Here is a 17,580-nt window from a genome sequence, read left to right on the forward strand (position 1 = left end):
ATTAGCCTTGCTCAAGGCAGTCGAATTAATCATTTCGAAAAAAGACCGCCGCTGTATAAAAACCCACCCGTATTCACTGTGCGTAAAACCCACCCGTATTCACTGTGCGTAACATCGCACGACACGATGCCCCCGTACACTATCCGCATGCGGAGGCCGTCAGGCCGACAGCCTTGTAGGATCTGTGTTGAAGCCACTGACCTCATTACTATAATAAGCGAAGAGTTCCCACGGTCAGCTCATTACCATAATGCCCGCGAAAGACGAGACATGTTTACCTCACACACCACCACCACGGACGCATGATAGGGTCCAAAGGTCGTGATAAGGGAAGTGCGTGATTGGACGTCAAAATGAATAATTCATTTGCCTCACATCCTGTGTTGTCTGATAGGTCTGACGAACGATATACATATTCATGAGCTGCATACTAGCATATCCTAGAGCCCCCCAATTTCGTCCACTATTGGAATTTTTTCAATACAACACATTAAAACGGGAAGATACAGACCCGACAAAGCTGTCGGCCTGACGGCCTCCGCATGCGGTTAGTGGTGTACGAGTGCGATGACTTGTGTGAACAGTATTCGTGCGATGTGACAGTGTGTATACGGGTGGGTCATTCGGTGTGATCGCACACACCATGCACAGGGTATACGGCGGGTGGGTTTACAGCTGCGTCTTTTCGGAGCGAATAATGCGACTGCCTTGAGCAAGGCTATACAAACATCCTCAATACAAACTTCCCCATTTATATGAAAGCCAAGCTGGTTGAGGAGACAAGGACTCTCAGAAAGTAAAACTTAAATGTCATGTCAAGTAATTAACCACAAGCAAACTTTATTTACTATTCTAGCCAATAAGTTATCACCCAACGGAGAGAAGACAACGAAGGAAGTTTCATCTTGAAAATATGCCAGTTTTAGACTACAAGGCACTTCTTGACCGGAAGTAGAGGTCACACAATGTCACTTACACAATAAAAAACAAATACCTATATTAATGTAATATCCACAAAAAGCAACCCAATGTCTATTGTCGTTGGTTCGATGCTGATTTTCAAGGATTTAAAATTATTAACGTTTAGAAACCTAATGTATTAAATATCTTTACACAGGATACACAAATCATCACCAGAGCTGTATTACGTTATGGTCCCGTGTCAGTAAAAAAAAAAGAAGGAAAACACAAACAGACAGAGTTAAAAGATTTTACATAAAATAAAAAAAAACCCAGAAGAACAACATGAGGATTAAAATATACTTACAAATTGATTTGTTTATACATATTGTTATAACTACCAATAGACGATGCATTTTGGGCCTCAGTAAGTAACTTATTCCATATTCCATATAGCAGCGCCAGAATAATTGAAAGGTTGCTTAAAACATTCCATGTTAGGCTTATGGGGAGAACAACTTTTAAGTTGTTTTAAGTTGTTCTCCCTAAAAAAGTTGCCTTGGATCGGTCGAGTTTGTCTTTGAAAAGCGTTCTTTAACTGTTTCTAAAACAGAATGCATATGGATAGAAAGATGTTGCAGAAGTAAAGTACAATGTCGACTTACACGGTCGGCCATTTATGGGAGTCAAATTTTTGACCAACTCGTCCAACTTTTTATAGAACAACTTCAATCTTCAATGGTGGAATCCTTAGTCAGCTACCTATAGCTATACTGGGATGGTGCAGAAGTGACGTCACAGGCAAAGTGCATAAAAAATAAGGTGAAGTTAAGGTGTCGACAAGACAAAAAGACTGATAACAAAAGACGATAACTTAGGGTGCGTAAAAACTGACGGATGATTTAGAGGAGATGTGAGCCCACTGGTAGCCTCATCCCTCTAATAGCTGGTAGGGCAGTTTCCTTGAACTCGTTCGATCCAAGGCATGGCAACGTGTTCCTTTAAGAGAATCAGCATTTCTAGTATTGAACCCATGTCTATCAAAGTACATCTCAATATTATTACAAAGTCTAATTTGCAGACAATGGACGCTGAGAAGAAGTAGGAAAAAGAAGCAGGCCTATACACCAAATATAAATTTACGTACAAAAAACAAGAGGCGTTCGACTCGACGCTTTGCTATGAACACGATAAACACTTTCCGACCTACCGACCTTATATTAAAATGGCATATAACCGGAAACATGTTTAATTTGCCTAATAGGCAGCAAGTCTTGCTTAAAGGCACTGGACACTATCGGTAATTGCTCGGAATAACTGTTAGCATAAAAATGTACTTGTTAATGAGAAATGGAGAGCTGTTGATAGTACAAAACATTGTGAGAAACGGCTCCCTCTGAATTAACGTAGTTTAGAAAGAGAAGTAATTTCTCACCCTAATATGACAAGTTTTCAGGCCTAAAACCTATTTAGGCACAATATTGGGTCTTTGACATTTACCAAAATGTGCTCTTAACGGATATTAAAAGTGACATAAAATAAAAACAACAACCCAGCTATATCAAGAGGTAAACTTACCCAAATTAGTGGATTTCGGAGTAGTAATACACCACCATTCAACAGAAATTGAATATCTGTGCAGAATGAAGATTTTTCATCAGAAAATACATTCATATCCTTTCCGAAAGCAACCTACAGAAGAATAACACAGGAAAATATAAACATAGTTTAAAATAGACAGAAATCTTATGTGTAATTTCAACTATTGGTTGGGATATGGTGGGAATTTAGGGTTCATTTTGTGCTCACATACTTTACTGGTAGTTTGTATATGGTAAAACAATAAAATAATCATCTGACTTTTGAATGAACAAACAAATTGATTTCCTTAATAAATCAAATATAAATATATATAAACAATCAGATAATGCTTGTCTTCAATCAGTAAAAATCGTTATAATGATTTATTTGAAGGAACACAGTTGTTATAAATGGAACTGAATAAATGTAAGAACGAATGTGTTTGTATTGAACATGAACAAGAACATGTTTTTAACACAGATACCACAAAACGTTTGAAATCTAAAGAGAGACTTCAAGGTCAAGTTCAGTTTTGAGTCCTCATGAAAGTTTAGGAAAAAGTCTTTAAAGTCATCTGGAAGTGGTATTTTTTCAAAGTAAAGCTTTTGTCATTAAGATATGTGTTTTGATGAGTGGAATGTGAATAAACAGTTAACCAAGGTTCTTAAAAATTAGTTATCATTTTATTAACAATTTAAGAGTAGGCCCCGGCCCGAGAGGGCGCTGTTCGTGACGTCAATCGAGGCGCGATATTTGAAGAGAACATGTGTCGTTTGGCCCCGTACACTACTTCTGGGTACCTGATCGGTATGATGCATACGAACGACGGTCACGAGTAGACTGCACGCGCTACGACTGCTGTGCGGACGGTCCACTCGGATTGCCCTGCACGGTGAATCGCAAGCTAAAAACATGCCCTCAAAGTTCTAACTTACCCGAATTTTTCACGTTTGGCATATGCTCCTATATGTTTGTCACGTCTTTCAGGTACCTTCTATGATTTCCCACTAGCTGGAAAAGTTGTTGGGATGGCGTCAGGTTTTAGAATAAGTTTGTCAAATGTTTGGTGTATTCCGGATTCTAAGCACGACGGCTCGAATTGTTCGCTGCACAGCGCTGAAAAAGACGTCGGACCGGACCACTTTTGCTCTTGTGGGTCTGCACAACCGCCTATAGTTGGGATCTAGGAAACACATGCAACCTGACCCCATCTTAGTTGTTTTGCTGCACTCCAGCAGCAATACACCTGGTCGGCATTGCCGGAAAAATGCAATAAAAAACTTTTTTCGAAACGTACAAACTCACGACTTGGACCGTACATGCACGTGTGTTCACTCTACGCGTTGAAGGCAAAGTCTGCCTCGATTGACGTCACAAAAGGGGTAGGCGGAGTCAGCCCCCAAACAACTTTATCTATTTTTTAACATAAAAATCGTGACAAACAATTACTAAAACAATGGTTTTATTGTTCATAGGCATATACATGTACTCTTATGTATATATTTCCAGGTGACTTTAACAATTTGCCAAATAAAAATAGTTAAGAGGTCTGCAAAACTACCAGCGCCACGCAGTGACAGTTGAGTTCCCCCTGCACTGATGATGCAGTGGTCAAAAATGTGGTGGATTGTCCGACATCGACGCCATTAGTGCGGAGTGCTTTTCAACATAACATATAAATGTACCTTACTGATGCTGTCCAGTGAAACCATGTTAAACATATCCATCATGTTCACTTCTGTTTTCCCATCAGCTTTCTTGTACAAACACTCAACTAGAGCGTCACTGCTGGAATTGAACTGGACAATACAGGTCTTCAGGTAGCTACAGAAATAATGTGAGAATTTTACTGCATTAGTTTAGTATAGTGTTATACAACACACATTCTACCAATAGCGAGGATGCCCCAAGGTGATTCTGGATTAATGACAAAACGGACTGGATTTGGAAAAAGACAAGACTCGAGAAGAGTGGAGCCAAATCGTCATTCAGGTTCACCAATGGCCCAATTGCATAGAGTTGCTAAGCAAAACGTTTGCTAAGCATGACATTTCTTCCTTGATTAAAAAAGGATTACCAACCAAATTTCCACGTGATTTTCAGGATAATGCAACACATAGAAATTTGGTTGGAATCCTGAATTATCTAGGAAGAATGTTTGTGCTTAGCAGCTCTATGAAATTGGGCCACACGGGTACAAGGCTTTAAATAGGAATGATCATGTCAAGGTACTCAATGCACTTGAACAAATAGAAGTATTTTAAGAAAGGTTTTAACAACATTATTATTATATAACCAATTTAAGAATTTACAAGGTGCTGCAGTGCATAAGGGAGCCACTGCCAGAAACACCGGGCAAACACGACACATGGCGGACCTACAAGTGTCATGACCAGCACTCGATTTCACAAAGAGCTATGATTGATCTTAACTGAAAATCCTCTATTGAAACTGATTCAATTCAATTCCAGACATTTCAATAATGCATTGTCTATAACATGGAAGGTTTATAAGAACAGTGCGATGTCACAACGCAGATACCCATGTCGACCCCGCGGTGCTCACCTCGCTGAGCCCCTGACAAGAGCTAAGCGAACGATCACCCACCTCGTGGTGACGTCATGCACCTGGGGCCAGCCCACCCCCAAGTGACCCACTCCACAAGCAGGGCCATCGGGGCTGAGCCGGGTGAGCCCCTGGAATGATGTCAAAGCTATTCGAACGTATCGGTGGCAGACCGGTGTCAACCAAGGGAAGTTAATCGAACGCACCATTAACCACTAGTAGGCTACAACACGTCAAGTTTGTTTGTTTGTTTGTTTGTTTGTTTTGTTTGTTTTTTTTATTTCCAAATATCACAATAAATAATCATGAAACATACAAGAAATAAGAACAACGAGTGATAAGAGGAGGGCACCAGGAAAAAGCCTAGGCTTGTACAGAGCCTGGACCCTTTATAATGTAAATTAATAGGTTTTAGTTTATAACAATAACAATATTGATTATTGAAGTTAAGGTACGGTGAAAGGTATAGTGCAAACAGCAAAAATAACACAAAACAATGATTGTTTGTAATTAAACTGTTTTGAAAAAATTTGTTTGCTATGCAGCCATAAATACATATTGAGAGTTGATAACAAAAAGGAAAATTAACAGAACATTATTTAGGAAATTACAAAACTTGATAATTTGGAATGGATAATCATGGTACGCGTGTAGTTACAGGTGGTGTCATTTTAGACGATACTGGTTATAAGTAGGTTTTTCATGTATTTTTTGAAGCTGTGCACAGTTCTAAATGAAGGTATTGGGTTGAGCTGATTCCAGAGTAGGGGGCCTTGATGTCTGACTGTTTTCATAAATAAAGTGGTCCGAGCCTTTCAATATGAATTTTAGTAACTGATCTAGTGTTATGCGAATGGATGTCAATATTTCGTGTAAAGAGGAGTCTTACGTTACCTGGTAACAAGTTAGATTCAAACTTAAACATAAGGACCCCAAGATGATATTTATACAGTTTAAAAATATCGAGTGTTTTAAATTGCTTGAAAAGGGGTGCAGTGTGCTCTCTAAAGCTAGAATTGGCTATAACTCTAAAAGATTTTTTCTGTACGATTAATAGCTTGTTCAGGTAAGAAGCATGAGTATTTCCCCAGGCTAGAATTCCGTATTGAAAGTGGGGCAATGCCAGCGTATTATAAATAGAGAAATGCACATTTCTAGGCAGAATATGTTTAAGTTTACGTAGAACACCCAAAATTTGGGAAACTGATGTGTGAATCTTTTGGCAGTGAGACTTCCATGTAAGGTTGCTGTCAATTATAACACCTAGAAATCTAAAAGAATTAACTTGGCTTATTTTAGAGTTGTTTATATAAATATTGGTGTTGTCATCTTTACATATATTTGAAAATAACATAAAGCAAGTTTTCTTTTCATTAATTGATAGTTTGTTACATTTAAACCACAATGAAACCTTATGCAGTTCTGAGTTCATTACTGAAACTGCCTCCTTAAAGTTACTATGACTAAAGAAAACATTGGTGTCATCGGCAAAAAGAATAAAGGGTAACAATTTCGAAGAATTACAGATATCGTTTATATATAAGAGAAAGAGTATTGGACCTAGAATTGAGCCTTGAGGTACGCCACATTTAATAGTTTTAGATGTAGAGTCATAATCTTTCCAATGAACGAATTGTTTCCTATCAGAGAGATAGCTTTTGAACCAGTTCAAGGCCTTTCCCCTAATTCCATAACTCTCAAGCTTTGAAAGTAAGATAACATGATCAATAGTGTCGAACGCCTTTGAAAGGTCCAAGAACAATCCTATCGTGTGGTTACATTTATCAAGAGACGAACTGATTTTGTCAACAAGGTCTATAAGTGCCGTTTGGGTTGAGAAGTTAGCACGGAAACCATACTGGGAGTTATGCAGAATATTATACTTAGTTAAAAAGGTATTAAGACGATTAGCAACCAAGCGCTCAAGCAATTTGGAGAGACAAGGTAATATAGAAATAGGGCGGTAGTTGCATATTAATTTAGGGTCACCATTTTTATACAAAGGAATAACCTTAGCCTTCTTAAAATCATGTGGCACAATTCCTGACTCCAGCGATAGGTTAAATATTTTCAGCAACGGCCCAGCAATAATGGTACCAGTCTTTTTAATAAGATAGATGTCTAATTTATCATGGCCAGGACTTTTGTTAGACGATAAACCATCAATACACTTCAGAAGTTCACTTTTAGTTATAGGGGTAATAAAAAGAGAATTAGGATAATCACCTTCGATAAAGTCAGTGGGGTTTAGTCTTGAATCCGGAATCTTTGATGCCAGGTTAGGACCAATATTAGTAAAGAAATCGTTAAAATGCTCAGCAATGTGTCTTGGGTCGTCTACGGTCGTACCATTGACAAGGAATGAATCAGAACCGGGCGGCTTTTTACTTCTTTTGTTCAAGACATTATTGATCATTTTCCATGTTTGTTTAATATTACCTTTTTCCTTATCAAAGGAAGCAGTGAAATAAATCTTTTTCGCTTCTCAAATTACAGTTGTTAACTTGTTTCTGTATTTATCATACTTTCTTTTGTTAGATTCATTTGGGTTTCGGAGATAGCATTTATACAACTTGTGTTTTCGTCTGATTGATTTCAACAGACCCTTGGTCATCCAGGGATTGCACACTGATTTCTTACATTTGAATCGTTTATATGGAACATATCTATCAAACACTTCATTTAATTTTGTAACAAACCGGGAGTAACATTCATTTACATCTTCAGTATTAACAATTTCATCCCATTGGATTGTGTCCATTTCACGTTTCATGAAGGAGACATTTCGATCTCTGGTATCCCGTTTCCAATAAAACATATTTGAGTTTTTAACTTTAACAAAACTGGGACCGAACAATACAATTGGCAAATGATCACTAAGACCTGAAGTAATAATTTCTGCCTGATGAGAGTCTACGCTGTTGGTGAAAATGTTGTCAATAAGAGTAGCTGAATTGCACGTTATTCTTGTTGGTTTGTCTACAGTTGGGCGAAAGGAGTGTGAATATAAGATATCCAAAAACTTGCGAGTTGGGTTATGGGAATCACTTTTAAGTAAGTTTATATTGAGATCCCCTAAAATGTAGCAGATTTTGTTTTCAGTCGTTAGTTTGTTTAGAATTTCATCCATTTCTTCGGAAAAGTTAAAAACAGCAAGACCGGGAGGTCTGTAAATTAAACCTATGATGATAGTTTTCTTTGTATTTGTACCGATTTCTAAAAAAATGGATTCAAAACATCCTGAAGCACTAACAATGTCGGGCCGAATGGTGTATTGCAATGAGTCTTTTACATATAACATGACACCACCGCCATTTTGCATAGGTCTATTTTTGTGCTCACATTTATATCCAGGAATGGATAACATAGAATGCGGGGTGCTTTTGAGCCATGTTTCAGTAAGACCGATCATGTGGAACTTATGTTGTATTTCTTTTAGAGTAAAAGTGAGATCTTCAAAATTTTTGTTTACACTTCTGATATTGGCGTGGAAGATTGAAAAGGAGTCATTTTCTAATTCCTTTGTTTTATCTCTGAGTTGTCTTTCTGACATGTATTGAGCACCACAGGTGTTAAATAAAAGCTGACTAGGATCCGCTGAATTCAGAATTGTCGGGTTAAAAACACAATCATTGAAACGAAGAGTAGTGTCATTCAATGGCTCAGAGCTACTGTCGTCACTACTTGCGCTTTCGTTATCACTCATGGTGTGAAATGAATTCAAATTGGTGACGACGGACAAGCAGACTGATTAAGTACAATGGGGTGATTATCAAGCTAAGAATAAGAAGATGCACTGTGTACATACTGATGAATGCAAAGGGAACAAAATGGCACCACAATATAAAGCAACATGGGGTAACTTGATTTACAAGAAAATAACACAAGTACATTCCAATAAGTTTGATTTGTGAAAATAATATACAACTAAATTTAAAGAAATCTTGTGATAACCCTCAGAAGAAAATTACTCAGCTGACGTGGGTTGTACTATGAAGAAAACAAGCTAGGAGATGGGGGTTGCTTCCCCAAGCCGAAAGGTCTTGAACGGACCGCTTTTCAGTTTGTAGGAGATTACTGCGGGGACGGACATAGGGATGTAGGCGAACTGTACCCTTGAGTCATCACGAATGGATTGGAGATGATCCTCTCTGAGACATTTTCTGCCTGCCCGGATCATTGAGGTGACGTCATCGGTGATGTAGATGTTAGCTCCTCTGTAGGGATTGTTCTTCAAGGTTCGGGCGGCGTTTTTGAGAATGAATTTTCTGTCCGTATACCTGAGGATGTTGACATGAATTAGTCGTGGGCGAGTCTGAGTACCGGCCCCGGAGCGAGATTGACGGTTTCCCGGAGTGCGGTGGGCCCGTTCGATTTCAACTTCCTCACCTCCCTCCAGCTTCATGTGGAAAGCTAAAAAGCCCGCCACAAACTCCTCGCAGGACTTTTGATCTTTCTCAGAGCCTTCTGGGACACCATGGATTACGATGTTATTTCTCCTGTTCCGGTTTTGGAGATCATCTAGCTGGTTACTAAGCTTGTGTGTATCACTATGGTGACCGTCGAACCTGCTGTTTGTGGCTGCTAAGTGATTCATATGTTGCTTCTCAAGCATTTCCAGAGATGTTTTTAGGTCGTTAATGTCCTTGATGTTGGCACTAACACGATGATCCGTATCCCGGAGGTTGACTTCAAGGGTGGACAGTCTAGCACCCATGGTCTCCAGAGTAGCGAGAATTTTGTCCAGCTTGGTGTTCACATTGGCCAAAGAACCATGACAAGACTGTCAGCTATCTTGCACCCCAACAGGCTCCTTGGGGGATTGGGTCGGTGACGGATCCCGTTTGCCTCGTTTTTTGCTTCCTCGTGCAGGTTTACTCTTTTCAGGTGACTCGGCCATGGTCAGCAAGGTTGTCAGGTAAGTACGTTGGCAGAAACTAGTGTAAATATTTGCGGTAATAATATATATTGATGACGTTTTGGGGAGCGCAGAAGGGCCCGTGCGTCACTGTTGAATGATCATAACCCTGTTAGTGCTATCATGTAATGCACCTGTCAATGGTAACATGTTTCCTGGGGGCGTTACACGGGGCCCGGCGGTCGGGGCAGGGACTGGTTTTCCAAGAAGAAGTCAGTGTCCCCGCGGCGTTGCACTCACTACCAGCAGGAACCACCCGGGGCTTCCAAATTTGAGTTTGGGGCCGATCGGTAAGTCCCAGTCGAGTCATGTGTACAAAATCACAGGCATAACTCAATGGGATTCGAACCAACGAGATCGACCGATAGCTAAAGGCATTCCGAATCCACAGCAGAGGGTACCACAACCCGTGAAAGTACTGGCAGTATTCAGTGCTAACACACATCTGTGTAAGGGTAAAACTAGTATTTTTTTTCCCGATGCTAAGTTAATATTCCATTATATGCTGCACAATGTACGATTATCAGTGTTTGATATTCAACATGGAATTTTCAAGGTTTGTTAAAGAATTTCTGAGTTTACAAAAATTTTAGAAGTTATTTCTTTGTGTATTGTTGTTATTTCAGGGATCAGACTTACTTTCGATGGAAGGTTGGGCTGAACATGGCAGACTGTGGTTTCCAAACTTCATGATCAATCTCAGTCACGAGACCTCGGCCCATTAAACGCTGGCCAAAATAGCATTTCATGGCCTCGTAGCCACCCCCGAACTTCGGATAGTTATCCAACACTAACATTTCCTGAAATCCAATTGAAACTTAGAACGGTCACCTTGGTGAACAATAAGATGAATTACTGTAGCATGTTATAGCTTCAACTTCATATGTCTTTTTATACACAAACGAAATGGCCATCCCTTCGATTTTCAACAAACACACCATCCAAAGTGTGAAAAAGAAATTGTTTAGTGACTAAAGGCAGTGGGCACTATTGGTAATTACTCAAAATAATTATTAGCATAAAACCCCACTTGGTAACAAGTAATGGGGAGTGGTTGATAGTATAAAACATTGTGAAGACGGCTCCCTCTGAAGTAACGTAGTTCGCGAGAAAGAAGTATTTTTCAATGAATTTGATTTCGAGACCTCAGAATGGATTTTGAGGTTTCGAAATCAAGCATGACAGCACACAACTTCGTGTGACAAGGGTGTTTTTTCTTGTATGTGTAGTTATCTCGCAACTTCGACGACTAATCAAGCTCTAATTTTCACAGGTTTGTAATTTTTTGCATATGTTGAGATACACCAAGTAGGAAGACTGGTCTTTAACAATTAGCAATAGTGTCCAGTGTCTTTAATCGAAATTGTTTAATTGTTATAATTTTCAACAAACACACCATCCAAAGTGTGAAAATTGTTATATTTTGTTAAAATAAATAAATAATGTTTTGCCAAGAATTGTGTGCTCATTCATAATCACCGTTAAACGAAAGTGATTGATTGATCATCAAAAGCTAATTTTGCGACTTTAAATGTCTTGGCAATTTTAATGCTCGCTGGTACCTTACACCTTAGAGACACTTGGTAATTGTCAAAGGACCAGTCTTCTCACTTGGTGTATCTCAACATTATGCACAAAATAACAAAATGTTCTTCTTTTTTGAGAGCAATAAAGTTTCTTAAAAGAAGTCTTAGTTCTAAGAAGGAAAATTAGCAAATGTAATCTCCCTGTTATCTCCCATTTTTTAATTATATATATTGTAAAAAAAACAAAAACAACAACATTTTTGCAGATTAGAAAAACAACAAAAACAACAGCTCCAAAAACACATGACAGGCAACATGTTAGATTGTCCCTTTGTTATGGTAGCCCTGACCATGAGTGGACTTTAATTGTGACACTAGGGGGCTAAATTCTAGCTTATAATCACACACAATAACACTCCGTCTTCTTGCTAAAAGCTTACCCTTACAACTTCAGGAATGTAGACATGCACAAAGGTCCGGTAGTGGAGATAGAATACAAAAACCTGCCCGAATTCCCTATTCCTGCAAAGGGAAAGATCCAATAATAATATTAATAATAATAATTAAAAACTAAAAATACATTAGATAGCAGGTTTGTGTGTTTAAAAACATAATCAAATGTAGGCCCCCTTTTCATTGGTTTTCTCAATGAAAACATGTCTAAATTAACTACAGGTTGGTATTCCGAAATATTCTCTGTGCCTACCCGGAGGTTTATCTTTAATATTTTCAATGTCATTGTGTGGAATTTTTCTTTTTCTATGAATGCTATTCCTTATTCAGTAGATGAGGACAGCTCCTCCTCTCATCCACCCCATACGTCAGGTCACTTGAGCTAGCAAATGTAAATAGAAAACATAACTATCACAATTAGAAATACTGATCATGCTAAAATAAAAAATATTATCAATAAGAAATTAGAATAAGCTGCTGCAATTTGCAAACTAATCAAAATGACCTCTGGAGTAAATGCAAAAAAACAAAAGTGGCCTCAAATTTTTCTCCTGGCTGTTTTCTCAAAGGCCTAACGAGGTAGCTGCTAATATGCTTGTGTTCATTTGTAAAATCTATTTTTGCCGCAAATGCTTCGCAGAGACAGGTAGCCAATAAGAAAAAACCAAGCTATTTATGACTTGTAAGATTTGAAACTTTGCATCGTGGATATACGATAAGGAAAGGTTTGCGATACACCATGTAATCAGTATGCTCTGATCGATCAGTATGCTTTGATCGTTTTCTGGAGAAAGCTTTAGCTTTCCCAGAAAACTTTCAGAGCTAGCCTTGCTCAAGGCAGTCGCATTATTCGCTCCGAAAAGACGCCGCTGTAAACCCACCCGTATACCCTGTTCAGTGCGTGCGATCATACCGCATGACCCACCCGTATACACACTGTCAGATCGTACGAATACTGTTCACACAAGTCATCGCACTCGTACCACTAACCGCATGCGGAGGCCGTTAGGCCGACAGCCTTGTCGGGTCTGTATCTTCCGGGTTTAATGTGTTGTATTGAAAAAATTCCACTAGTGGACGAAATTGGGGGGGGGGGGGGCTCTCTGATATGCTAGTATGCAGCTCATGAATATGTATATCGTTCGTCAGACCTAACAGGATGTGAGGCAAATGAATTATTCATTTTGACGTTCAATCACGCACGCCTATCATGCTCGCTTAGCGTCCGTGGTGGTGGGTGTGATGATGTAGATATGTCTCGTCTTTCGCGGGCATTATGGTAATGAGCTGACCGTGGGAATTCTTCGCTTATTATAGTAATGAGGTCAGTGGCTTCAACACAGACCCTACAAGGCTGTCGGCCTGACGGCCTCCGCATGCTGATAGTGTACGGGGGCACCGTGTCGTGCGATGTTACGCAGAGTGAATACGGGTGGGTTTTATACAACGGCGGTCTTTTTTCGGAGTGAATAATTCGACTGCCTTGAGCAAGGCTAGATCAGAGCATACTGATCGAGCATACTGATCGAAACGTCGAAACCAACGGTTCTTTTCAGAACCACGCCAACTCAGTAGAGATAGTCATTACTACATGGTGTTACCGCAAACCTTTCCATTTATTACTGGTTTCCTGCTAATAAAATGATCAGAAAAATAAATATCAAAGACTTTTCGAAAATGTTGGCCACGCCCCCACCTCCTCCCCAAAGAAAAAAAAATACTTTTAAACTTTTATATTTGATATACCTTGGTCCCAAACATCAAATTTGCCTATTCGGGCTGGTTTCACTGCTTTGGGTGTTTTAAAATAGTGAAATTTACCTATTTTTAAGGCCGCGTTACTATCAAACACAGCGAATATGAAATGATTTCTTTAAATGTTATGGATAGGTGAGTCCTCATTAAATGTATAAAAATAATCACCGTGTTTTTCAAGTATTTTTTTAAAGTATTAATTTTTTTTTTAAGTATGAAAATATACCACCTTTCACAACTCATAACCGATAATGGTAGTGCTCCGATTTCAACAACGACCACATATCGATTTGGTAGCTCTAAAAATAGAGCACGTTTATATAGACCATCAACCCCCACAATGACAGAAGTTATAAAAACAAAACTAGATACCTACCAATCAAGGAACACATCTTCATACACTCTGCCATCTATGGCAGCCTGCTTCAAATCAGCAGCATTCCCGGTGAAAAAACTGTAAAGAAAAATAACAAATTAACCTGATCACTAAATTTACAAAATGAGACTTTTCAGTCTGCTTAAGAGTCCCATGCACAGTACAGAGACTGCACTATAGTTAAATGAACTTTATAGTTGGTAATTAGTCAAACAAATTGTTAGCAAACAAATTGACTCGGTAACGAGCAATTGAGAGCTGTTGATAATATAAACAGTGTGAGAACAGGCTCCCTCGGAAGTAATGTAGTTTTTGAGAAAGAGTTAATTTCTTTATCAAAAAATAAAAGGCTTCTGCATGCATCTTAAAGGAACACGTTGCCTTGGATCGGTCGAGTTGGTCTTTGAAAAGCCTTTGTTATAATATGCATATGGGTAGAAAAATGCTGTAAGAGTAGAATACAATGATCCACACAAACATGCCTCGAAATTGCACGGTTTTCCTTTTACCTCGTCGACTAACATGGTCGGCCATTTATGGGAGTCAATTTTGACTCCCATAAATGGCCGACCGTGTTAGTCGACGAGGTGAAAGGAAAACCACGCAATTTGGAGGCAAACTTGTGTGGATCATTGTATTCTACTTTTAAATTATCTTTCTAACCATATGCATTTTATAACAAACGGTTACAAACGCTTTTTTATAGACCAACTCGTCCGATCCAAGGCAACGTGTTCCTTTAAAGCACGCAAAGTAATGCATAAAGGGTGTTTTTCTGTTATTATTCTCTTGCAAATTCGATAACCAGTATTGAGCAAAAATATAACGGTTTGTTATTTTATGCGTAGGTTGGAATACACCAAGTGAGAAAACTAGACAATTACCAGTAACTCGGGTTACGATTAACTCAAGATAGGATGTATCATACCGTTTCGTGACATTAGAGCACGCGGGGCTGGGAGAGGAAGGGGCAGGGGGACGGGGTAATGGCATCTATCACGCATCTCCATTTTTCAGGACACATGCATCCGTCCTCAAGCAAATTATGACAAATTGAATAAAACACGCTTTAAATTAAAGGGACACACCGGCTCACCGTTTACGCAATTTAGGGCTGTATAATCATAAATAATGTTTTTATAGATGGTTGCTGTAAACAAAAATCATTATTCACAACATTATTATTCACCTGTTCTTTTTTCGATCGGGGCTCCGTTTTTGTATCCTTCTTTTCTTTTTCATAAAACATTTTTTAAGCTACTCGCACAATAACACTGTCAATATAACAAAATGCGGTATTCCTACGTTTTGACATCATCAATATTTTTTTATTGTTACCTGAAAACTCCTAGAAAAAAGAAATTAGGAGCCATGAAACAAAGCAGAGCATAATATTGGAACGTTGCGATCATAAGAAATAACGGATTCGACACGAGGTGTACCGACTGACAAACCCAAACCCCTCCCAAGCTCACGGCGAGACCCGCAAGCTGGGAGTTCATAGCGCCCGGAATTACACCTCCAGCCCCCCACGAGACACGGCATATGCGGTATGTGATATGCCCCGAGGCTTACGTTCCGTTTGCTCCACGCCGTGGGGTTATATAACAAGTTTCGTTACACGGACTCTTTGAATGCGAATCTTACGTTAGATTTTTCACCATTATTTACATTTTGTAGCGATAATTTGAATACATGATCTTTTTCGCCAATTACTCGTTAATAATTTTGTAAAAAAAAAGATATAAATTTGGTTTGGTAAGATACTTTTATACGGCTGGAAGTAAAACTAGTGATTGTTTGTACCACTTTTTGGTTAAAACAATCACGTGACCTTCGTTTTTGTTTTAAAATGCTCGAAAGCGGCCAAATTTGATGATTTTTTTAGGGACTGTTCTTCTTCAGTCCTGGAAGACCGTTGAATTCATTTCTGAGTCTGTTTTGTAGCCCAAATAGCCCAATTCGGCCGGTGTGTCCCTTTAAAAGTTTACATAATTATGGGGACATTAATTTTTATTTTAAAACTCGTGACATCTACACCACTTTTGTTCCCCTCCCCTTCCACAAACACACGACTTTCTTTGTAGTTTATAGGACAAACTGAGTAGAACATGCCTTAAACGTTTACGTATTTGGCTTTGGTTACCGTTACTTTAACAACCAGCCGAAGTTTGTACACTCAATTTCCAGTTATTCATTAAATTATGAAGTCATTGGATTGGTTTTGTGCAAAAAATTACAGCTTGCATGTGTCACACATGTGCTTAACAATATCTTTAAAACGCAATTTGATGGGTGTTTCCTGAATATTGTTATTCTTTTTAAAGTGACAGTTGACAGTAAAACTAACACTGATTTCTTGATGTGATCTGATGATGTCATCGCAACTTTACTGTCGTCACGTGGTCATTGTGTACGATCACCCCCATGCACTATGATCAGATCATCAACAGTGCACATTGTTATGCGTATCGGGTATTCAGTTGTGCTAACTGCCCAGTTTACCTGTCTAACTGGACCCGCAGTACATGAATTTGCACAACAAAAAAAAAACATTGCAAAAACGCGTACAAGTGCGCGAACGGGGGATAATAAATGGGACGGGAACAAAATTAATCCGACTGACAAATAATACAAAACGGGGAAAAATCAGGACGCGAAAATAATGACCAGGACGGAACAAAATTACCGAGGCTGGGAAATAATACGGGATAGGGAAAACGAGAAAAGGGACTAATAATAATACGGGACAGGAAAAAAAAAAACTGAACGGGGAAAAAAATAAACGAAACGGAGTACAAACAAGGACACGGTAATTGGTATTGTGACGTCACTCTTTGCTTAGCAATTAAAATTGATACAAAGTTAAGATCAATCTTAGTGCTTTGTGAAATCGAAATTGAAACAGCGCGGAAATCTAGCAGGACCCACAGTTAGCGCGGGTTTCCCGCTAGTGCCCGAACTCATGTTTTCAAGTTTCGCGCGGGTCCCGCTAGTGGTTGTTTCCATTGTACCCCGTTGGTAAGTGGAGTGACGTTATGAGTCACGACGAACTTTTTATTGCTTTGTGAAATTGTAGACTTGCCCGTCTTTTTTCCATTTTTTTTTTATTAGTCGGTCCCATCTATGTTTTTCAGTTTTGCACGGGTCCTGCTGCAGTGGTTGTTATTATACTCCTGTCCTGTCTATCGTCCTCAAGTCCATTTTCTTTGTTTCCTTTCCAAATTATATCCCAGCCCCGTTCATTTGTTCAAGGCATTTTATTTTGCCGTTCCTACCATGTGCCCCCTCCTTCTCCCGTCCCATCTAACCAGCACCTCAGTGCCTCCCCGTCCCCGCGATCCCATGCGTTGGCATTGTTCTATGCTTGCCACTGTTTGACATGGCAATAACTCATTTATTTTCTTCTAGTTGAGTGCAGCAGATCAATCTACTGTTTTTCCAAATCTCGTTTATACCCGTTTAATTGTTTCCCTTCAGTGTTTGCCGGGCCCCCGTTTTATTGC

The 17,580-nt window shown here is 39.1% G+C and overlaps 2 protein-coding genes across 2 annotated transcripts in view; both read right to left on the reverse strand.

The window, feature by feature from the left end:
- The window catches only part of LOC139938110 (cholesterol 24-hydroxylase-like), a 63,102-nt gene that overhangs the window by 24,522 nt on the left and 21,000 nt on the right, over window positions 1-17,580 (reverse strand). Inside the window, exons 2-6 of the mRNA XM_071933490.1 lie at window positions 14,075-14,152; window positions 11,931-12,012; window positions 10,604-10,764; window positions 4,167-4,305; window positions 2,479-2,592 (exon numbers count right to left, since the gene is read on the reverse strand). Of these exons, the coding sequence (XP_071789591.1) occupies window positions 2,479-2,592; window positions 4,167-4,305; window positions 10,604-10,764; window positions 11,931-12,012; window positions 14,075-14,152 (574 nt within the window). The remainder of the gene's footprint in view (window positions 1-2,478; window positions 2,593-4,166; window positions 4,306-10,603; window positions 10,765-11,930; window positions 12,013-14,074; window positions 14,153-17,580) is intronic.
- On the reverse strand, window positions 7,172-9,962 carry LOC139938118 (uncharacterized). Its single transcript, XM_071933501.1, has one exon. The coding sequence runs from the start codon at window positions 9,761-9,763 to the stop codon at window positions 9,053-9,055; it is 711 nt and encodes a 236-aa protein (XP_071789602.1). The 5' UTR covers window positions 9,764-9,962; the 3' UTR covers window positions 7,172-9,052.

The sequence above is a fragment of the Asterias amurensis genome, chromosome 1 (genome assembly GCF_032118995.1).
Source record: "Asterias amurensis chromosome 1, ASM3211899v1".
NCBI lineage: Eukaryota > Metazoa > Echinodermata > Asteroidea > Forcipulatida > Asteriidae > Asterias > Asterias amurensis.